The 16,610-nt window shown below is 34.9% G+C and overlaps 1 protein-coding gene across 6 annotated transcripts in view; it reads left to right on the top strand.

Annotated features, from left to right (window-relative positions):
* GRIN2B (glutamate ionotropic receptor NMDA type subunit 2B) overlaps window positions 1–16,610 on the top strand; it is a 641,083-nt gene that overhangs the window by 620,086 nt on the left and 4,387 nt on the right. For all 6 annotated transcript variants that reach the window (XM_056799173.1, XM_056799172.1, XM_056799176.1 and 3 more), the window contains 3 exons: window positions 7,276–7,436; window positions 8,354–8,541; window positions 11,160–11,398. In XM_056799173.1, the coding sequence (XP_056655151.1) occupies window positions 7,276–7,436; window positions 8,354–8,541; window positions 11,160–11,398 (588 nt within the window). The remainder of the gene's footprint in view (window positions 1–7,275; window positions 7,437–8,353; window positions 8,542–11,159; window positions 11,399–16,610) is intronic.

Raw genomic sequence — 16,610 nt, 5'->3', positions numbered from 1 at the left:
TACTGTCTGCAAGGAGGATGAAGTGAGATTACAGTTCTCTTAACATTCTGTGAATGTCTGACCCTTGCAAAAGCATGTGCTCATGGTAATTGCTATAAGATTTGTATTGAATTCAAAGGGGAGGGATATGGCAGGTAGCACTCCTTTGAGAAAGGGTACTAGACCTAGGAGCTTACACGTTATCATGCTCTGATTTACCTTGCTACTTCACTTGCTCAGCTAAGGAGAAAAGAACATCTGTATAACATGTATTTCAAAGAAGATAGCGAAGCACAAATATTGGACCAAGAATTGAAAAGAACTGAAATCTGGTCCCATCACAGACTATAGCTAGCTGTGACTTTGAACCAATCCTTTAAACTCCTTCAGTTTCAGTTTATATGTCTCAAAATGAATTTCCTTGTTGAATTCTAGTGTCTTCTGGCTATCACACCCCCCTACCTCCCCCCCTTCCCGTTTCTCACCTTCTATGGAACAGTTATGGCCACAGTCATTTCTCTGGCTTTGTCCCAGAGAAAAACAAATGTTCCAGGCAAAAGAGAAAGTTGTTTTTATTTTTCTCCTTTCTTCTTTGCAATATTATCCATTTTAAAGACAAAGTGAGTTCTCAACTCTAATCCTCCTCACTTGGTTTTGTTTTGTAATATTTTAAATTATTTCTCAAGATCTTCCTTAGTTGGCAGATTTTTAGGCAGCCTAGTCCTTCCTTAGCTGTACTAATTTCATTATTTCTCAAAGCCCCAGAGGGTACTGATCACAATTTGGGGTTAAATAAGTAACCTCACAGCCTGGGGGTAAGTTTTCTTAACAAGGGCTTTTCTCATTAACAAGAAAGGGATTTGAAAGATTTTTTTTTCATTCTTTCCCACATACCTTCAGAAGCACATGGTTAGCAGTGGCAGGTGACTGTTAAAATTGGTCCTGAGTTCAAGAAAATCAAACTTGTAAAAGTTCTCATTTGTAGCATATTTAAATCTTAGTGATTTACAGTGTTATATTAGGAGTCTCAAAGAAGAAGGCATATGCACTTTTGATTCTGGATTGGCCAGAATGAAATTTCCAAAATAGGGAAAAAGATCTCTCAGTCTTAAGAAAATCTTGATGATTATGTTAAAGGTTTTTGTGTCAGAAATTTATATTTATACTTTCTATTCCTAGATCTATGCCTAGATCACTATTTTAGTGTGAATGAAAAAAAAAGATATTAGTACTTTTCTCTGCCTTTTAGGCTCAAGTCTAAAAGAAACAAAATTTTCAATTAATTTAATATTATTCTTAATTCAAATATTACTCTCCATGAAAGAAAAGTCCCCATTTGCTGAATACCTTTGTGCCCTTGAAGAACTCTCTTTAATTTAGAACATTTTGAAATAAATAATATTTTTAAACAAAAATCACTAAGTAGTATTAAATGCTCTTATTATCTAGTGTAATCAGGGTATAGATGTAGCAGTGGCATGAGATAGTGTGGTACAGTGGATAGAACACAGTCTCTGATGTCAAATATCCCAGTTTAAATTTTGCCTCTAATGTTTACTACCTAACACCTGACCAAATCATGTTAATTTCCAAGTTTCCTCCTTTGTAAAATGAAGAAGGTGGGCAAGATGGCTTCTGAAGTTCTTTACAGCTATAGATTTATGCTGGTTGATATTTTTGTTAATGGAGAAAGGGTGAATGAATATATACAATGAGAATGATATACTGGGAACCACACTGGATGCTGTCCCTGCCTTCAAGGTGTTTATAATCTAGGGTAAGGAATCAGAATAAGTACATAGATCAAATAACTGAAAAGCACATTTAGAGACTAATTTAGGAAATACTAATATATGAAGTACAAACATTATGCTTAGTCCCAGCCAGAAGTATTCTCCTTATCATATAAATGATCCTGCTATTCCTCTTTCCAATTTTATGCTACCAGAAAGGAGAGTTCTAATTATTGTCTAGCATTCAAGGCCTTCCAAAATGGCATCACATTATTTTATCAGAATCATTTCATATTACTATACTGCATAGAATCTGTGATCCAACTAAATTAGACCTTGTTGAAGGAAAATTTCCTTTAATACCAGTGGATAGGAGAAGTATCCATGACTAAAAAGAGAAAAATTGGAGGGAAAGAGTTGAGAGAGAAAGAAAGATAAAGAATAACAGATGAGAAAATGGAAAAGTTTGATTATATAAAATGAAAAAAAAAAGTTTTGCAAAAACAAAACCAATAAAATTAAAATTAGAAAACAGATAACCAAAAAGTTTCTTTACAATAACATTTCTGGTAAAAGTCTAATTTCTAACATTCAAATGTAAGGAACAGATTCAAATTTGTAAGAATAAAAGTCAATGGATAGAGGATCTCAATAAGAAGTTTTAAAAAAAAATCCAAGCTATCAAAAGCATATGAAAAAGTTGCTTCATAGAAATAATAAATAGATAAATGAAATAACTCTGCTGTTCCCCCTCATACCCATCAGATTGGTAAACATTACTGCAAAAAGAACAACAAATATTAGAGGGGTGTGAAAAAATGCACAATCAGTGGAGATATGAATTGATCTAGCCTTCCTGAGAAGCAGTTTGGAACCATACCCAGAAAGTCACTGGACTGTGCATACTCTTTAGCCCAGCAGTGTCACTCTTAGGCTTATACCTCAAAAAAAATCAAAGAAAGAGAAATATATATATGTGTGTGTGTGTGTGTGTGTGTGTGTACATACATACATATACATGTTATATAAAAAACTTTTTTAGTGGAAAAATAGTTTAAATTAAGGAAATGCCCATCAGTTGAAGAATAGCTAAATATAATGGAATAATTTTATGATATAAGAATGTAATAGAATACTACTGCATAGAAAGAATTGACAAAAGGGATAGTTTTAGAGAAACCTTCAAATATTTCTATGAAGTGATACAGAGTGAAGTAAACAGAACCAAGAGAACAACTAATACAATGAAAATGCTACTATAAAGACAGGTCAAGTCATTAAACATTTGTAAATGACCTATACTGTACTAAGATACAGAGAAAGATCTCTCAACCCCCCACCCCCACCCCCAATCTCAAATTGCTCACAATCTAATGGGCAAGATAGCATGCAAAGAATTACAAACAAGACATAGAATACAAATTGAAGGTGATTACAAAGGGAATGTTCCATTACTGAGGGGTTCAGTAAAAAGGCTTCTTGCACAATATGAGATTTTAGTTGAGACTTGAATAGAGTCAAGGATATAAGGAGGTAGAGATGAATATGGAGAGAATTCTAGGTATGAGTAACAGCTAATGAAAATGTTCAGTCTTGAGATGGAATATTGCATTTGAAAAATGAGGAGGCCAATGTCACTATACTACAGATTACAAGAAGAGGAGTAAGGTATAAGGAAATAAATAGCATGCAAATCTGAGCAGTGCAATGATTAACTATAATTCCAGAGAACTGATGATCAAGAATGTTATGTGCCTCCTGAAAAGAAAAGGGAAAGATTCAGGATGCCAAATGAGAGGTATTTTTTTTCACATGGCCAATAGAGGAATTTGTTTCACTTGACTATGCATATTTTAATAAAGGTTTTTCATTTGAGTTAACTTAATTCTTTATCTCTCTTAGCAGCTGATATTCTATATCTAATGTATGCTTAATAATTGTGCATTGAAGTTTATTAGCTAATTTTATGTTAAAGAGATGGCAAATCAAAATGTAGGCACTGTAGAAGAATAATCAGTAAAGAGGTTTATGAAATCTGAGTGAGAATCCATTGGTGAGAAACCTTTTTTAACCAAAGGAGGATCAGTAGTCCCTATTAGGTGTGACACAGGCACATGCTATTTTCAAAATAGTATTTGAAGATTGTTCTGCTAGCTGGTTCTAGAGTAGACACATCTTTCATTGCTTAGGTCACCACTGCAGTAGGAAGGTTCAAGTTTAAAACAAATATTAACTCTCTAGATCATCCTCTTCTCCCTGATATTCTCTTTTCTCTAGGTTTTTAAGACACTTCTACCTCCCAATTTTCCTCCTATCTGTCTGATCATTCTTTCTCAGAATAGTCCCTCTTCTCCAGGAGATCACAGTCTAACCATGGTTGTCCCTCAAAGGATCTGTCCAAAATCCTCTTCTCTTCTCCATTTATATTCCTTTTATGCTTTATATGTAGATTGAATCCAGGAGAGCTGATTAGATAATTGGCTCCCATGAATTCAATTTTTGTCTCTATACAGATGATTTTCAGATCTATCTATCTACTATAACCTCTTTCCTGACCTCCAGTCTCAACCTTCCAACTGCCTATTAGGCATCTCAAATGGAATATCTTACAGATATCTTAAATTCAATGTCAAAAACTTGACTCATTATCTTTCCACCCAAACACTCTCCTCCAACTAACTTCTCTATTATTGTCCAGGATATCACCATACTCCTAGTTATTCAAGTTGAAACCTAGGTATCACCCTCTACTTCTTCCCTATATGTGATCAGTTGCTAAATCCTTTCAATTCTACCTGCAAAATGTCTCATGTATATATATATTCCTCCTTCTCTCCTCTGACACAACTAACAACCTTGGTGTGGACCTTCATCACCTCATAGCTGCACTTTTGTAACAGCCATCTGATTGGCCTCTCTACCTCAACTCTGTCCTCCACTGAAACACCAAATTGATTTTTCCTAAAGTATAGGTCTGACCATGTCACTTACCTAGCCAAGAAACCCTGTGAGCTCCAGAATCAAATATAAAATCTTCCTTTTGCCTTTGAAATACTTCAAAATCTGACCCTTTTCTTTCTTTCCATTCTTCTTTCACTTTATTCTCCTCTACATTTTCTAGGATCTGGTGATACTGTCCTCTTTGCTATTCCTCACATAAGACACTCTATTTCTCAACTCTACATTCCTGCTGGCTGCCCAATGTTAAGAATTCTTTCTCTCATCCCCAATTTTTCCTGACAAGCCTCCTTCAAATCTCAACTAAAATTATACCATCTACAAGAAACCTTTCCTATCCTCAATGACAGAGCTCTGAGATTGTGCCCAATTTATCCTGCATTTATTTTGTTTATAAATAGGGTGGTTTGAAAGTTGACTCACCATTAGACTGTGAGCTCTTTGAGAGCAGGAACTGTTTGGTTTTTTTGTTTTGTTTTGTTTTGTTTTTGTATCTCCAGCAAACATTCTGGCCTAAATAGCAAAATCCTAAATAATCTCGTAAACCTGTTCCATAGTCTGATTAAACACTTGAATTTGGGGTTTATTTTAACCTTATTTTAAACATTTCTAAATTTTGTACTAATTTTTATACTGACACTGCAAATAACTCCTACGGAGGGATTCCTTGATTATCTTTAAATGACAAATTACTCTATGTTACAATTAGAGAAGCATTGATACAAAAAAATTACACAGTCCAGGTGGGACCTGCTCTGCTCCCTCTAGTAATGATCATGCTTTGTCAACAGTTCTCTGGAATTATAGAAGGACTTCATTTTACTTGGACTCAACACATGAATTTAGATATATGGAATTGGCAATAAAAAAAAAAGAAACAAAGTAGGGCAACTAAATAGCTCAGGGGATTGAGATCCAAGCCTAGAGATGGGAGGCCCTGGGTTCAAATATGACCTCAGACACTTCCTAACAGTGTGATCCTGGGCAAGTCACTTAACCCCCATTGCCTAGCCCTTACCACTCTTCTGCCTTGGAACTAATACACAGTATTGATTCTAAGTCAGAAGGTAAGGGTTTTGAAAAGAAAGAAAGAAACCAAGGGAAATACATAAAATAAAACATTTTAATTATTCACTAAATCTATGCCATCTTCCCAGATGGTGTAAAGTCTTGCAACCAATCACACCATTCTGGGTCTGAGAAGCAATAATGTCAGTTATTACATTGTTTTGCACCAAACTTTAACTTCTTCATCAGTTTTTGTCCAGTTCTCACTTGTACCAAGTCACATCTCCATCAGAGCAGTGCTTTTTTTTCTTTGTTTCATTAATGCTATTTAGTTATTAGTAATGGCTCCAAAGTACAAGAGTAGTGATGCTGTTAATTCTGATAATCGGAAGTCTTAAAGTGCCTAGATATGTTCATATAAGAAATACTTGTTAAATAGTGGGGTTTGCTATTATGTATGATTTTCAACTTGCACAAAGGGTCTTGGAAGATATATTGGTTGTATAAAATGAGGTCGTTCTGCAATATCAAGGTCATTGGATTGATCAAAATCCTTAAATCTTTCAAATGTATTTGTATGTTATCTCTTATGCCTTACTCCTCTTCATGTAATCTGTAGTATAGTGACACTAGATTCTATGTCATTTCTCAAATACTATACTCCATTTCATGAATCTGAGCATTTTCAGTGGCTGTTACTCATGCCTAGCATTTTCTCCAGTTTCACCTCTACTTCCTGACATCCTTGACTCTTCAAATTCCAAATAAAATCACATTTTCAAAAAGAGTTTTTTTCTGACACCCTCAAGAGTAGGGGATCCCCCCCATTACTTCCAGTTGATATTATATGCTTTGTTTATAGTTCTTTGCCTTCAATCTTCTAGTACTTAGAACTTTACTTTACAAATAGCAGGCATTTAATAAATGCTTGCTGACTTGTTCTCTTGAGTATTTGATTTTCAACAATCAAATTTTCAGAGTAAGTTCTTCATTGTGTGTGAAATTACTTTGTATTAGCTGTTTTTTTTTTAAATAACTTTCTGACACATGGGTCTGATTCATGGTGAAAAATGGTATTAATATCATCTAAAAGATTTTCCCCTCCACCTCATGCTATTGACTCTGAAGAGAGCAATGAAAGTAAATATTTTATAGTTTCCTGTGCTCTTTTTCAGTATATGTAAAACAAATAAAATTTATGAGGGTTTTTAAATTAGAAAGAGTTCTTCTAACCTAGGGGTAGACTTTTAACAATTCAGGGAAAGAATATTGGATTGTCTATAGGTTTAACTTTAGTTAAGTAAACAGCATCCTTATTGTCATCCTTGTGTATGTATATAGGTATTGTGGTAGTAGGAACAGAAAGGAAAACATTGGAATCAAGTATTAAAATCACAATGCTTACCACATTTCTTGGCACATTATTGACTTTTAACAAATGTGGTTTGCCTAATTAATTCTACTTTCAAATCTATTGTCATTTTTAAATAGAATCAATGTGGATTGGTGAATTTTAACCACATGTTCTTCACCATAAATCTATAGACAATAATTTTTCTTCATATCATCTGACTTTTTTCCTTTGTTCTTTCTCTAGTTCCAGAGACCGAATGACTTTTCACCCCCCTTCCGCTTTGGGACTGTGCCCAATGGTAGCACAGAGAGGAACATTCGCAATAATTATCTTGAAATGCATACCTACATGGGAAAATTCAACCAGAAGGGTGTGGATGATGCACTGCTCTCTCTGAAGACGGGGTAAGACCTCCTTCTAAGTTCAGAGTTCTTCATAGCAATCTTATTTCTAAAATTTCTAAAAGAAATGATCTAGTATCTAAATTGTTTATAGGTAAGACCTCCTTCTAAGCTCAGAGTTCTTCATAACAATCTTATTTGTAAAATTTCTAAAAGAAATGATCTAATATCTAAATTGTTTATATTTCTTCTTGATGCTTAGTACAGTATAGTTTAGTCTGCATATACTTAATTTGCTATACCAAAAAACTCTATGGGGTGCTAAAAACTTATATTAAATATGATTCTTTCCTTATCTTAAGAGTTTTTAACCTTAAAATTTGCAGTAGCTATGGGAAACATAGACCATATTATTTTCTTCTATGTTTCCTTTTTTAAAAAAATTACATTTTTAGAGGTATGAAGAAGGAAAGAAAAATAAATACAGAAATGAGGGAGAAGACTTAGTATAGGTATTAATTATAAAATGAATACTTGTTCGTTGAGTAGGAACAAAGATGATCCTAGCAACTAACCTCTAATGATTGAACCAAGTCACAGCTCCACTGGCAGTCAACTAGTATGCCTATTTTTCTAATAGCCCTGTGGACGTGGACATTTTTCCATATTTAACACTCCTTGCCAATTCAATGAACATTCCCCAAATTACTTCAATTTGTATTTCACTGATTATATGTGATATTGAGAATTTTTTACTATGGAGGTTGCAAATTCGTGTTCTTTTCAAAAAACTGTCCACACCATTTTACCATTTATATTTGGGGGGAAACCAAGCCTTACTTTTGTAAATTTGCTTCATATCACATGGAGATACTTGGAATCTTATCTCCTCAGGATTGTAGACACAGTTATTTAAATTCTGCTGGAGTTCTATATTGAAATTTTGCTTTTTGGTTCCCTTTGTTCTTTGCTTTGCACAGGAAACTGGATGCCTTTATCTATGATGCCGCAGTCCTGAACTATATGGCAGGCAGAGATGAAGGTTGCAAGCTGGTGACTATTGGGAGTGGAAAGGTATTTGCTTCTACTGGTTATGGCATTGCCATCCAAAAGGATTCCGGATGGAAGCGCCAGGTGGATCTTGCCATCCTGCAGCTCTTTGGAGATGGTAAGTTAGGAGATAGGAAAGTACCTATTGATACCTACATGATGGCCAGCCAGCTCTCAACTTTCCCTGTCTTTTCTTCTTTCCATTCTGATCCCTATTATTTCAGGATAGTGGAGAATGTTTATGACCACATCTTAAACTGTGAAAGTAAAAATAATAATTAACCAGGGTGACATATTCAGCTTTTGAATGGCATTGTATACAGAGAGTGAAATTCTTAAAGTCAAAACAAAGTAGATATAGTAACATAGTAGATATAGGTATAGTAAGATTTTGTTCTATTTTTTTTGAGGACCTATCTTGTTTATTTGTATTGTCAAGAGTCAAAAAAGCAATCTTTTAAAAGTCTAACTGCATCACTAGTCTTCAAGTATCACTACCCACCTCAGCAGTTGGAAGAACCAAAGTTTGAACTAAGAAATGAGTAAAAATTGAGTTGATCATTTGTGGAGGGAGAAGAGAAAGATCAACTGAGATTGTGTTCACCCCCCACCCCCTTTTTTTGGGTATCAATGCTTTCTAATTGTAACAGAATACATTTTTGCCTCTTAAAAGTAATCAAGGATTATCTGTGTATAAGGTGTGTTTTGTAGTAGCATAATGATTAGCAAAAAATTCATAATAAATTAGACAATCTAAAGCTCAAGTATTTACCCAGACTATAGGCTATGGAATAAGGTTTATGAAATTATCTAGGACTTTGCTATTTAGGTCAGAGTTAGAGTGTATTCTGAGTCACTCCTTTAAAAAAATCCCTGTACTTTTTATATTTCCTAATGTCAGACAAATTGTACACACAGAAATTTAACCTAAGAAGTGTAGAGGTGGATTAAGGCTGAGGTTGATGGTCACATTTTATTTATCAATACTGGTTAATCCCTAAGGTGTATGTGTCTACTACAAAAGCAATAAGCCTAAAGTCCTCTTGAGGACTCCTCTCTTTTCCTTTTTATTCCTCTCATGAAAGAGAATTGGGATGAATCCAATTTGAAAAGCTTTTTTAGATAAAGAAAAACCCATTGCCTCAACCAGAATGCTCCTGAAATGTATGTTTACATACATTTCTCTATCCCTCCATTCTCTATCCCTCCAAATACCTGCTGTATACATCCACTTGGATATCCTTTCAACATATTAAACTCTACATATTTATAACTGAATTAATCATCTCCAAAGAGCAGAGATTGAAACACTGAGTGTAAATAATAAAGAAGTAGATTTCAGTAAAATATTGGGAAGAATTTCCACGTAGTTTTAACTTTGAGCGGCAAAACAGGCTTCCTTACAAAGGAATGAGCTCTATTTTCAAGCACAGATGACCTGTTGATTTACTGAATGTGGGCTCCATTTATTTGTTACAAATGAGGGTTCACTCTGGAGGAGGGAGGCATGAGAAAGTGATAATGATGTTTTTAAAGCATCAAAATAACATTTTAAAAGGGAAAAAAGTAAAGTAATGAGCTCCCCATTCATTATCAGTATATATGTGTATGTCAGACCAATATGTATATCAATCAACAACATTATAGAGAGGACTCACGACTTAGGAAGGAAGTTGGTCAAGATGATCTCTGAGGTCCTTTATGACTCTAAGATTCCATGACTCTTTGATTTACCTCAAATAAATTGCTCTAAAAGTACTGTTATTCTTCTATTCATCCAGACTGGAAAACTTACAATTACATTTGACTCTTCCCTCTGGCTTTTCTCTTCATTTTTTCCATCCAATTCATCATCAAATCCTACTGATTTTAGCTCTATAATTATTCTCATATTGGTCTCTTCCTATCTATTACCATTGCCACACCCCTCATTTACTAATCCATTTGTAGAGTTTACTAATCGTATGCTGTACAAAATAGGTAGTGGCCACTTAAATAATCTCGGGCTCTCATGCATTCCCTGGTAATCTATCTCATTCACCACTACCAGATTAATCATTCTAAAATATTAATCATATTATTCCTTTAATTTCTCCTCATTGCCTAAAGAAAACAGTCCAAATGCTGTAACATGGTATTAAAATCCCTATAAAAGCTAGTCTTTACTAGCTTTTACACTATTGCCTTCCCTTACTTCTGTAAAAACCTATCCACTCCAGACAAACTAGTCAACTCATTATCTCCCAAACATACTTTTCCCTCCTTTTCCACATTTCCTTATTCTGCTCTCTCTGTTCATATTATCCTCCCTACTAACCCCCATCACCATATGTATAAATGCCATCATCCTTCAAGATGCAATTCAAATGTCACCTCCAGCTGAGAGTAATCATTCCTTCCCTGTTGTAATTTGCTACCTTGCATTATAGTTATTCTGGTAAATATCTCTTCTCCCCTCCTAAATTTTATGCTTCTGAAAAACTGAGGCTGTAATTTAGACACTGTTGTATATACTGCTTTGTATACAGTGGGTGATCAATAATTAATAAGTATATGCTTACATGAATGAATATATTATAATGAAAGAAAACCTACTGTTAATTTTCTTCCTCTTTCTTGATTTAATTTTTTCCTGCAATATATTTTCATAGTACTCTTTCTTCACCACCCTCGAATTCTCTGTTTTCTCACAACTTCTTTCCTTTGCTCCCATTTCCTACCCCTGCTTGTTTCTAGGCGAGATGGAGGAACTGGAAGCTCTTTGGCTTACTGGCATTTGCCACAATGAAAAGAATGAAGTCATGAGCAGCCAGCTGGATATTGATAACATGGCAGGTGTCTTCTACATGCTGGGGGCAGCCATGGCCCTCAGCCTCATCACATTCATCTGTGAACACCTTTTCTATTGGCAGTTCCGCCACTGCTTTATGGGAGTCTGTTCTGGCAAGCCTGGAATGGTCTTCTCCATAAGCAGGGTAAGTGTTTTTCTCCATAAAGTTGTAGTTTTACATGGGAAATTTAAGTATACCACTGGGCAAGAAAGGCAAATGACTGGTAGTCATGGCTTTCAACCACTCAGTGTCTTTACTAAATCAAAAGAAAATTCATTATACCTCTGGAATTTTTCAAACACTCATTTTGAATTAATTTATAAAATGGGCATAATTCTTTTTTTTTCTTTGTGATATTTTGAGACGGCTTCAATTAGAACTGAGAGAATGAAAAATTGAAATTGGCTTGACATTTTTCCAAACTTCTTTTATCATCATTAATTGATGCAGTAAAATACCATGATAAAGAATGGAATGCAGGAGCTAGAGTTTAAAAAAAATTAGAGTTTGAACCCTGATTTTTGACACTGATCAGTTGTCTGATTCTGGGCAGGGAACTTAATTTCCTCAGGCTCAGTTTTCTCATCTCTAAAGTAGAGATAATGATAGCACTCAGGATTATGCTGGAACTAGCTCACACTGGCTCAAAATGATTGCTAAGATTTCAGTGTAGGCATTTACACCTTATAAATCAGCAAATACTATAAGAGCTTAATGTATAATTTTGTTGATTTTCTAGATTTAGGAAAATGGTGGAGAAAATATTAATAATGCAAATTAAACTTAAAAGTGTGTTATACATTTTCCCATAGGGTTGTTGGGTTGATCAAATGAGATGATGTAGGTAAAGTGCTTTCAGACCTTAAAGTATTTTTATTATAAATTTATATTTAAATTAAATAAAAAATTACATTAATGCCAGCTATTATTGCTAGTTCATAGATTTGTGAAGATTCTGCCAAATCATGCTCATTATGTTCTGTTTTTCTCACTTTGTCATGGAAAACCAATGATGACAGCATGGATTTTTGTCTCTAAATAGTACATATACAGCCAAGTTCCACTCTATGTTTTAAACATTGATCATAGGTGAGAAGACCAAAGGAATGCAGCCCTAGGTCATAAAACAATTGCATTTGAAGATTTCTGTAATGTCAGCTGTTTAATTCCAAAAGAATTAATGGGGCGGGAGTATTGACCTTTCCTGTTCTTTAATTTGGGTTGCTCTTTTTCTTAGTTTAAGTACTAGAAATACTTGCAGGAGTATTCACTGAATGCCTGCAATGGCCTTAGAAAATCCATGGATCTGTTTATAATTCTGATCACAAAGTTATAAATATAGCCAATGGACACAAAGCCAAACTAGAACAATTAAAAATCCCTTTATTCTTAAGGTCCAAATTTCAGGTTACTCAGGTAGAGATTTCATAAAATAATGATAATTTCTCAAGTAGTTTCAACAAGTCACTGTCCTTTGGACCCTTAGTGTGATATTTAAACCACTTTAAAAGACTGATATATATTAATTTAAGGTCGCCAAGGAATTCACTTATATAATTCCTAAATGAAACACTCAAGTCAGCTGCCAAATTTTTATGGTGTTTTAATTACAACAGGAGGAAAAACATATTAGAGGGAGAGAGACAGAGACAGAGAGAGACAGAGAGAGAAACAGAGAGAGAGACAGAGAGAGAGACAGAGAGAGAAGGAAAAAGGGAGAGAAGGAAAGAGGGAGAAAAGGAAAGAAATTTAACTCAGAACCACTCTTGCTCAGGCTGAGCCAAAGTGGGTGTTAAGGCCTTGGATAGCCAAGGCAGGGAAAGGGATCAATCCTTATCACTCATGTGACCAATCTGAAGGAAGCCCCCTACGGGAGCTCCTCCAACCTCAAACACCAGCCTCAACTGACTCTCGCCCTCCTCCCAGGAAGTCCCGAGAACTCCAGAGGCTGTTCTCTACCTCACTTCCTGCATCTCACATGTGCCAATGGTGGCTCAAGCTTGACCTAGGACCGCCCAGAGGTCTGTCCTTTTTTTGCACATGTCTGTTGAAGGCCATATTCTCAAATAATTAAATCTTGAGTTTGCTGCAGCCCTTCCTAATCTTGTTACACTGAGCAGGGTGGAGAATGTAGTTTCCAAAAACTGATTCTGTTATTTCAAGTATCTCAATTGTTATTGATCAGGAAATAGCTAAATCCGATCTTCTAAAGAATGGTCTGAATAGGGTAGAGTACTTTTGAAATTCACATTAGTGATTCAAAACAGAAAAAAAGAATTATTTTTCTATAGCCAGTAATGTATTGAGTTTATTCAGTAAGATTTAAAGATATAACTCAGAGTAGATTTAGTCTCCTGGTTCCTTAGAGATTTCTGTTGTTGTGGCTATGCCTCTCTGTTTCACCTAGGTCACCTAGAAGGTGGTTGGTAACACCTACCATGCAAATAAATGCAAATGAAAATATTATTCTTACTACTTAAAAAACAATCAATGGTAGAAAATGTTTTGGTGATTTCTCTCTATCATAATCGATAAAAAGAATGGGTAGAAATGCTAGGAAAGAAATACATATCTTACTGCTCATATGATGCCCTTCTCTCCAATGAAGCCTACTGCTCATATGATGCCCTTCTCTCCAATGAAGCCCACCTCATTTATTTCCTATCCAAACTCAGTACCTTCACCCATATCCTCTTCATTATGTATGCCTAGTGTCCACTGCTGGGTTCCCTTCTGAAGAGTTCAGAAATAAATGGTAGCCTTAACTAATGTCATTTAGATCTGTGGTGCTAAGCTGAGGCTGATCACAGCTCTCATCATTGCTGAGTGCTACCACTCATGCACACTATAAACTGATCTTGGAACAACATGACCCTAGACCTAGATCAACAGATCAAACCAAATCAACTATGGGAGGGCACCCAAGACTCAGTGCCACAAGCCATATTTCTGCATTAAGTTTCTCGGTCTCTATTCTTCTTCACCACAAACTCTTTTATTATTAAGTAAAGATCTAATCAATAATGGTATACTATTAGCTAGCTCACTTGCTTTTATATAGTGCTTTAAGGTTGCACAGTACTTTACAAATATTATCTAATTTTGTCATCATGGCAATCATAAGAGAGGTAAGGTGCCATTATTATCTCCATTTTCAGATGAGGGAAATGAGGCAGGGAGCAGCTAAGGGTCTTGTGTAGGGTCACATAGCTAGTAAATGTCTGAGGTAGTATTTGAATTTATGTCTTCATTAAGCCACCATATCATTCCTCAAATACTACTGGAAACTCTGAGGTTGTTAATGTTTTGTTTCAAAGAGGACCAATGACATCACTAGGTGATATCTGGACATACATGTCAATTGGATTTAAGTGAGACAGAGTTGCACAAGGTTGTTAGCCTCTATTTATTCAACCTCCCAAACATTATTTATTCTCTCTGATATGCTATATCCCCTTCCTTCTGGCCCCACACCACTCTATAAACAAGAAGAGATAATCCAAAGCTGTTTCTTCTCTGTGAATCTTTACTTAGGCTAACTAATATCCAACTCCCTTGGAATGTTGGCCCCTCAGAGCAGCAATAAAGATGCATGGAAATATCAAATGTATATTATTTTGATTTCGTAGTTGAATATATTCTGTCAGCACTGAACAGTAAAACTCCTTGAAGCCAGGACTAAATATACTCTGCATTTTCTATAATACTTGATGTGGTGTGGTGAGCATAAAATCAATAATGATCAATTAATAAAAATATAATGTACATTATTATAACTATAGGATAGATGATTTGAGATAAACTAGATTCATTAGCCTGGAATCCCAAAACGACTTAATTTAAGGTTTTTATATGCCTAGGTTTCCCCATATTTTCTTTGACAGTTTCAGATGAATCTGAGCCCAACAAAAAGTAAGACAAAGAGGCAAGATTACTGTTTTCCACATTCTAGTTTTTATTATGTATATCTATCAAGAGCAAAGTCCTATTGCTTTGTTGCTATATTTTAGCAAAGGGAAATGCCTCAATTTCCTTATATGATAATCATGATAAAAATGTTCTGGTATAATAATCCTAGAACTGAAAGTTAGTTGTTGTTGTTCAGTCATTTTTCAATCATGTCTGACTCTTCCTGATCCCATTTGGGGTTTTCTTGGGTAAGATACTGGCGTGGTTTGCTATTTCCTTATCCAAATCATTTTATAGAAAAGGAAAATGAGGCAAGCAGGATTAAATGACTTGCCTTAAATAAGAGGCTAAGAAAGTGTCTAGTAAGTATCTAAGGTCAGATTTGAACTCATGATAATGAGTCTTCCTGAGTCTAAGCCCAATGCTCTCCATTAGGCCACCTAGGTGCTCCAGATCTGGAAGATCTGGGTTCAGCTCCTTCCTTTGATACTTTCTATCCTTGGCAAATTACTGAACTTCCATATGCACTAGGCAACTCTGGATGATTTACCTACTAAAGTACAGATAGGTTGTTATACATTAGTAAAAGGAATCATGCTGAGAAAATTAAAGACTCTTCACATAATCATTGTAAGGAACTTGGTATAAGAGAGCAAATGAGAGAATGCAACAAAATAAATGTTTTATCACACATGATATTTTATTACCCCAATTCATTCCACATATACAAATGATGTAGCAGAAAAAAAAAATCCTTCAACTTCTGAGCTTCCTATTCTTTGCAAGAATTATGTTTTATATGTGACTTAAGCTCAGCTATTGACTGGTGGTTGAAATTCTGCAAAACACTCCAGACTCTATCAATGCTGGAAAACCCTGGATTTTTATACTAACTGGGCTTAACTCCATTCCTTCCCAAACAGAGCTGAGTTACTACACAGAGTTATATTGTTCATTAATATAGCTTATTATTACTGTAGATTGATATAAGGGTCATCTTTTTAAAGAAAATGAATAAACCAGAGGTAAATCCATCCAAATTAATGATGTCACCAATGGCAGAATCACTTGCTTTTGAGTCTTAATCATTTAATCATGCTATGTGGACCATTTCCCAATTACATCTAAACCGAATTCTCACACCCTCACAAATTTGCTATGAGGATAATTATTTTTTAATTTATAAGAAGAATTTTCAGTTGTTATTTATTTGTCATTATATTACATTATTTAGTTGTTACATTCGCTATTATTGTTGTACCCCATTTATGAGATTTCATGGCATATTTGCCAAATTCAAAGTATGAATCAAGAGATTTACTATTGCCTTTATTTTGTAGATTAAGTTCTCTTGACCATTCAAGTAAGATAGATTAATTCAGTTCCCTCTTTGTTCTTAAAAATAACATCACAAGAACCCTAATAAGACCTTTCTGTTTTTCTCCTC

This window comes from Monodelphis domestica, chromosome 5, assembly GCF_027887165.1.
Source record: "Monodelphis domestica isolate mMonDom1 chromosome 5, mMonDom1.pri, whole genome shotgun sequence".
Taxonomy (NCBI): domain Eukaryota; kingdom Metazoa; phylum Chordata; class Mammalia; order Didelphimorphia; family Didelphidae; genus Monodelphis; species Monodelphis domestica.
The sequence above is the reverse complement of the archived record's forward strand: the minus strand, read 5'-3'. Positions and strand labels throughout refer to the sequence as shown.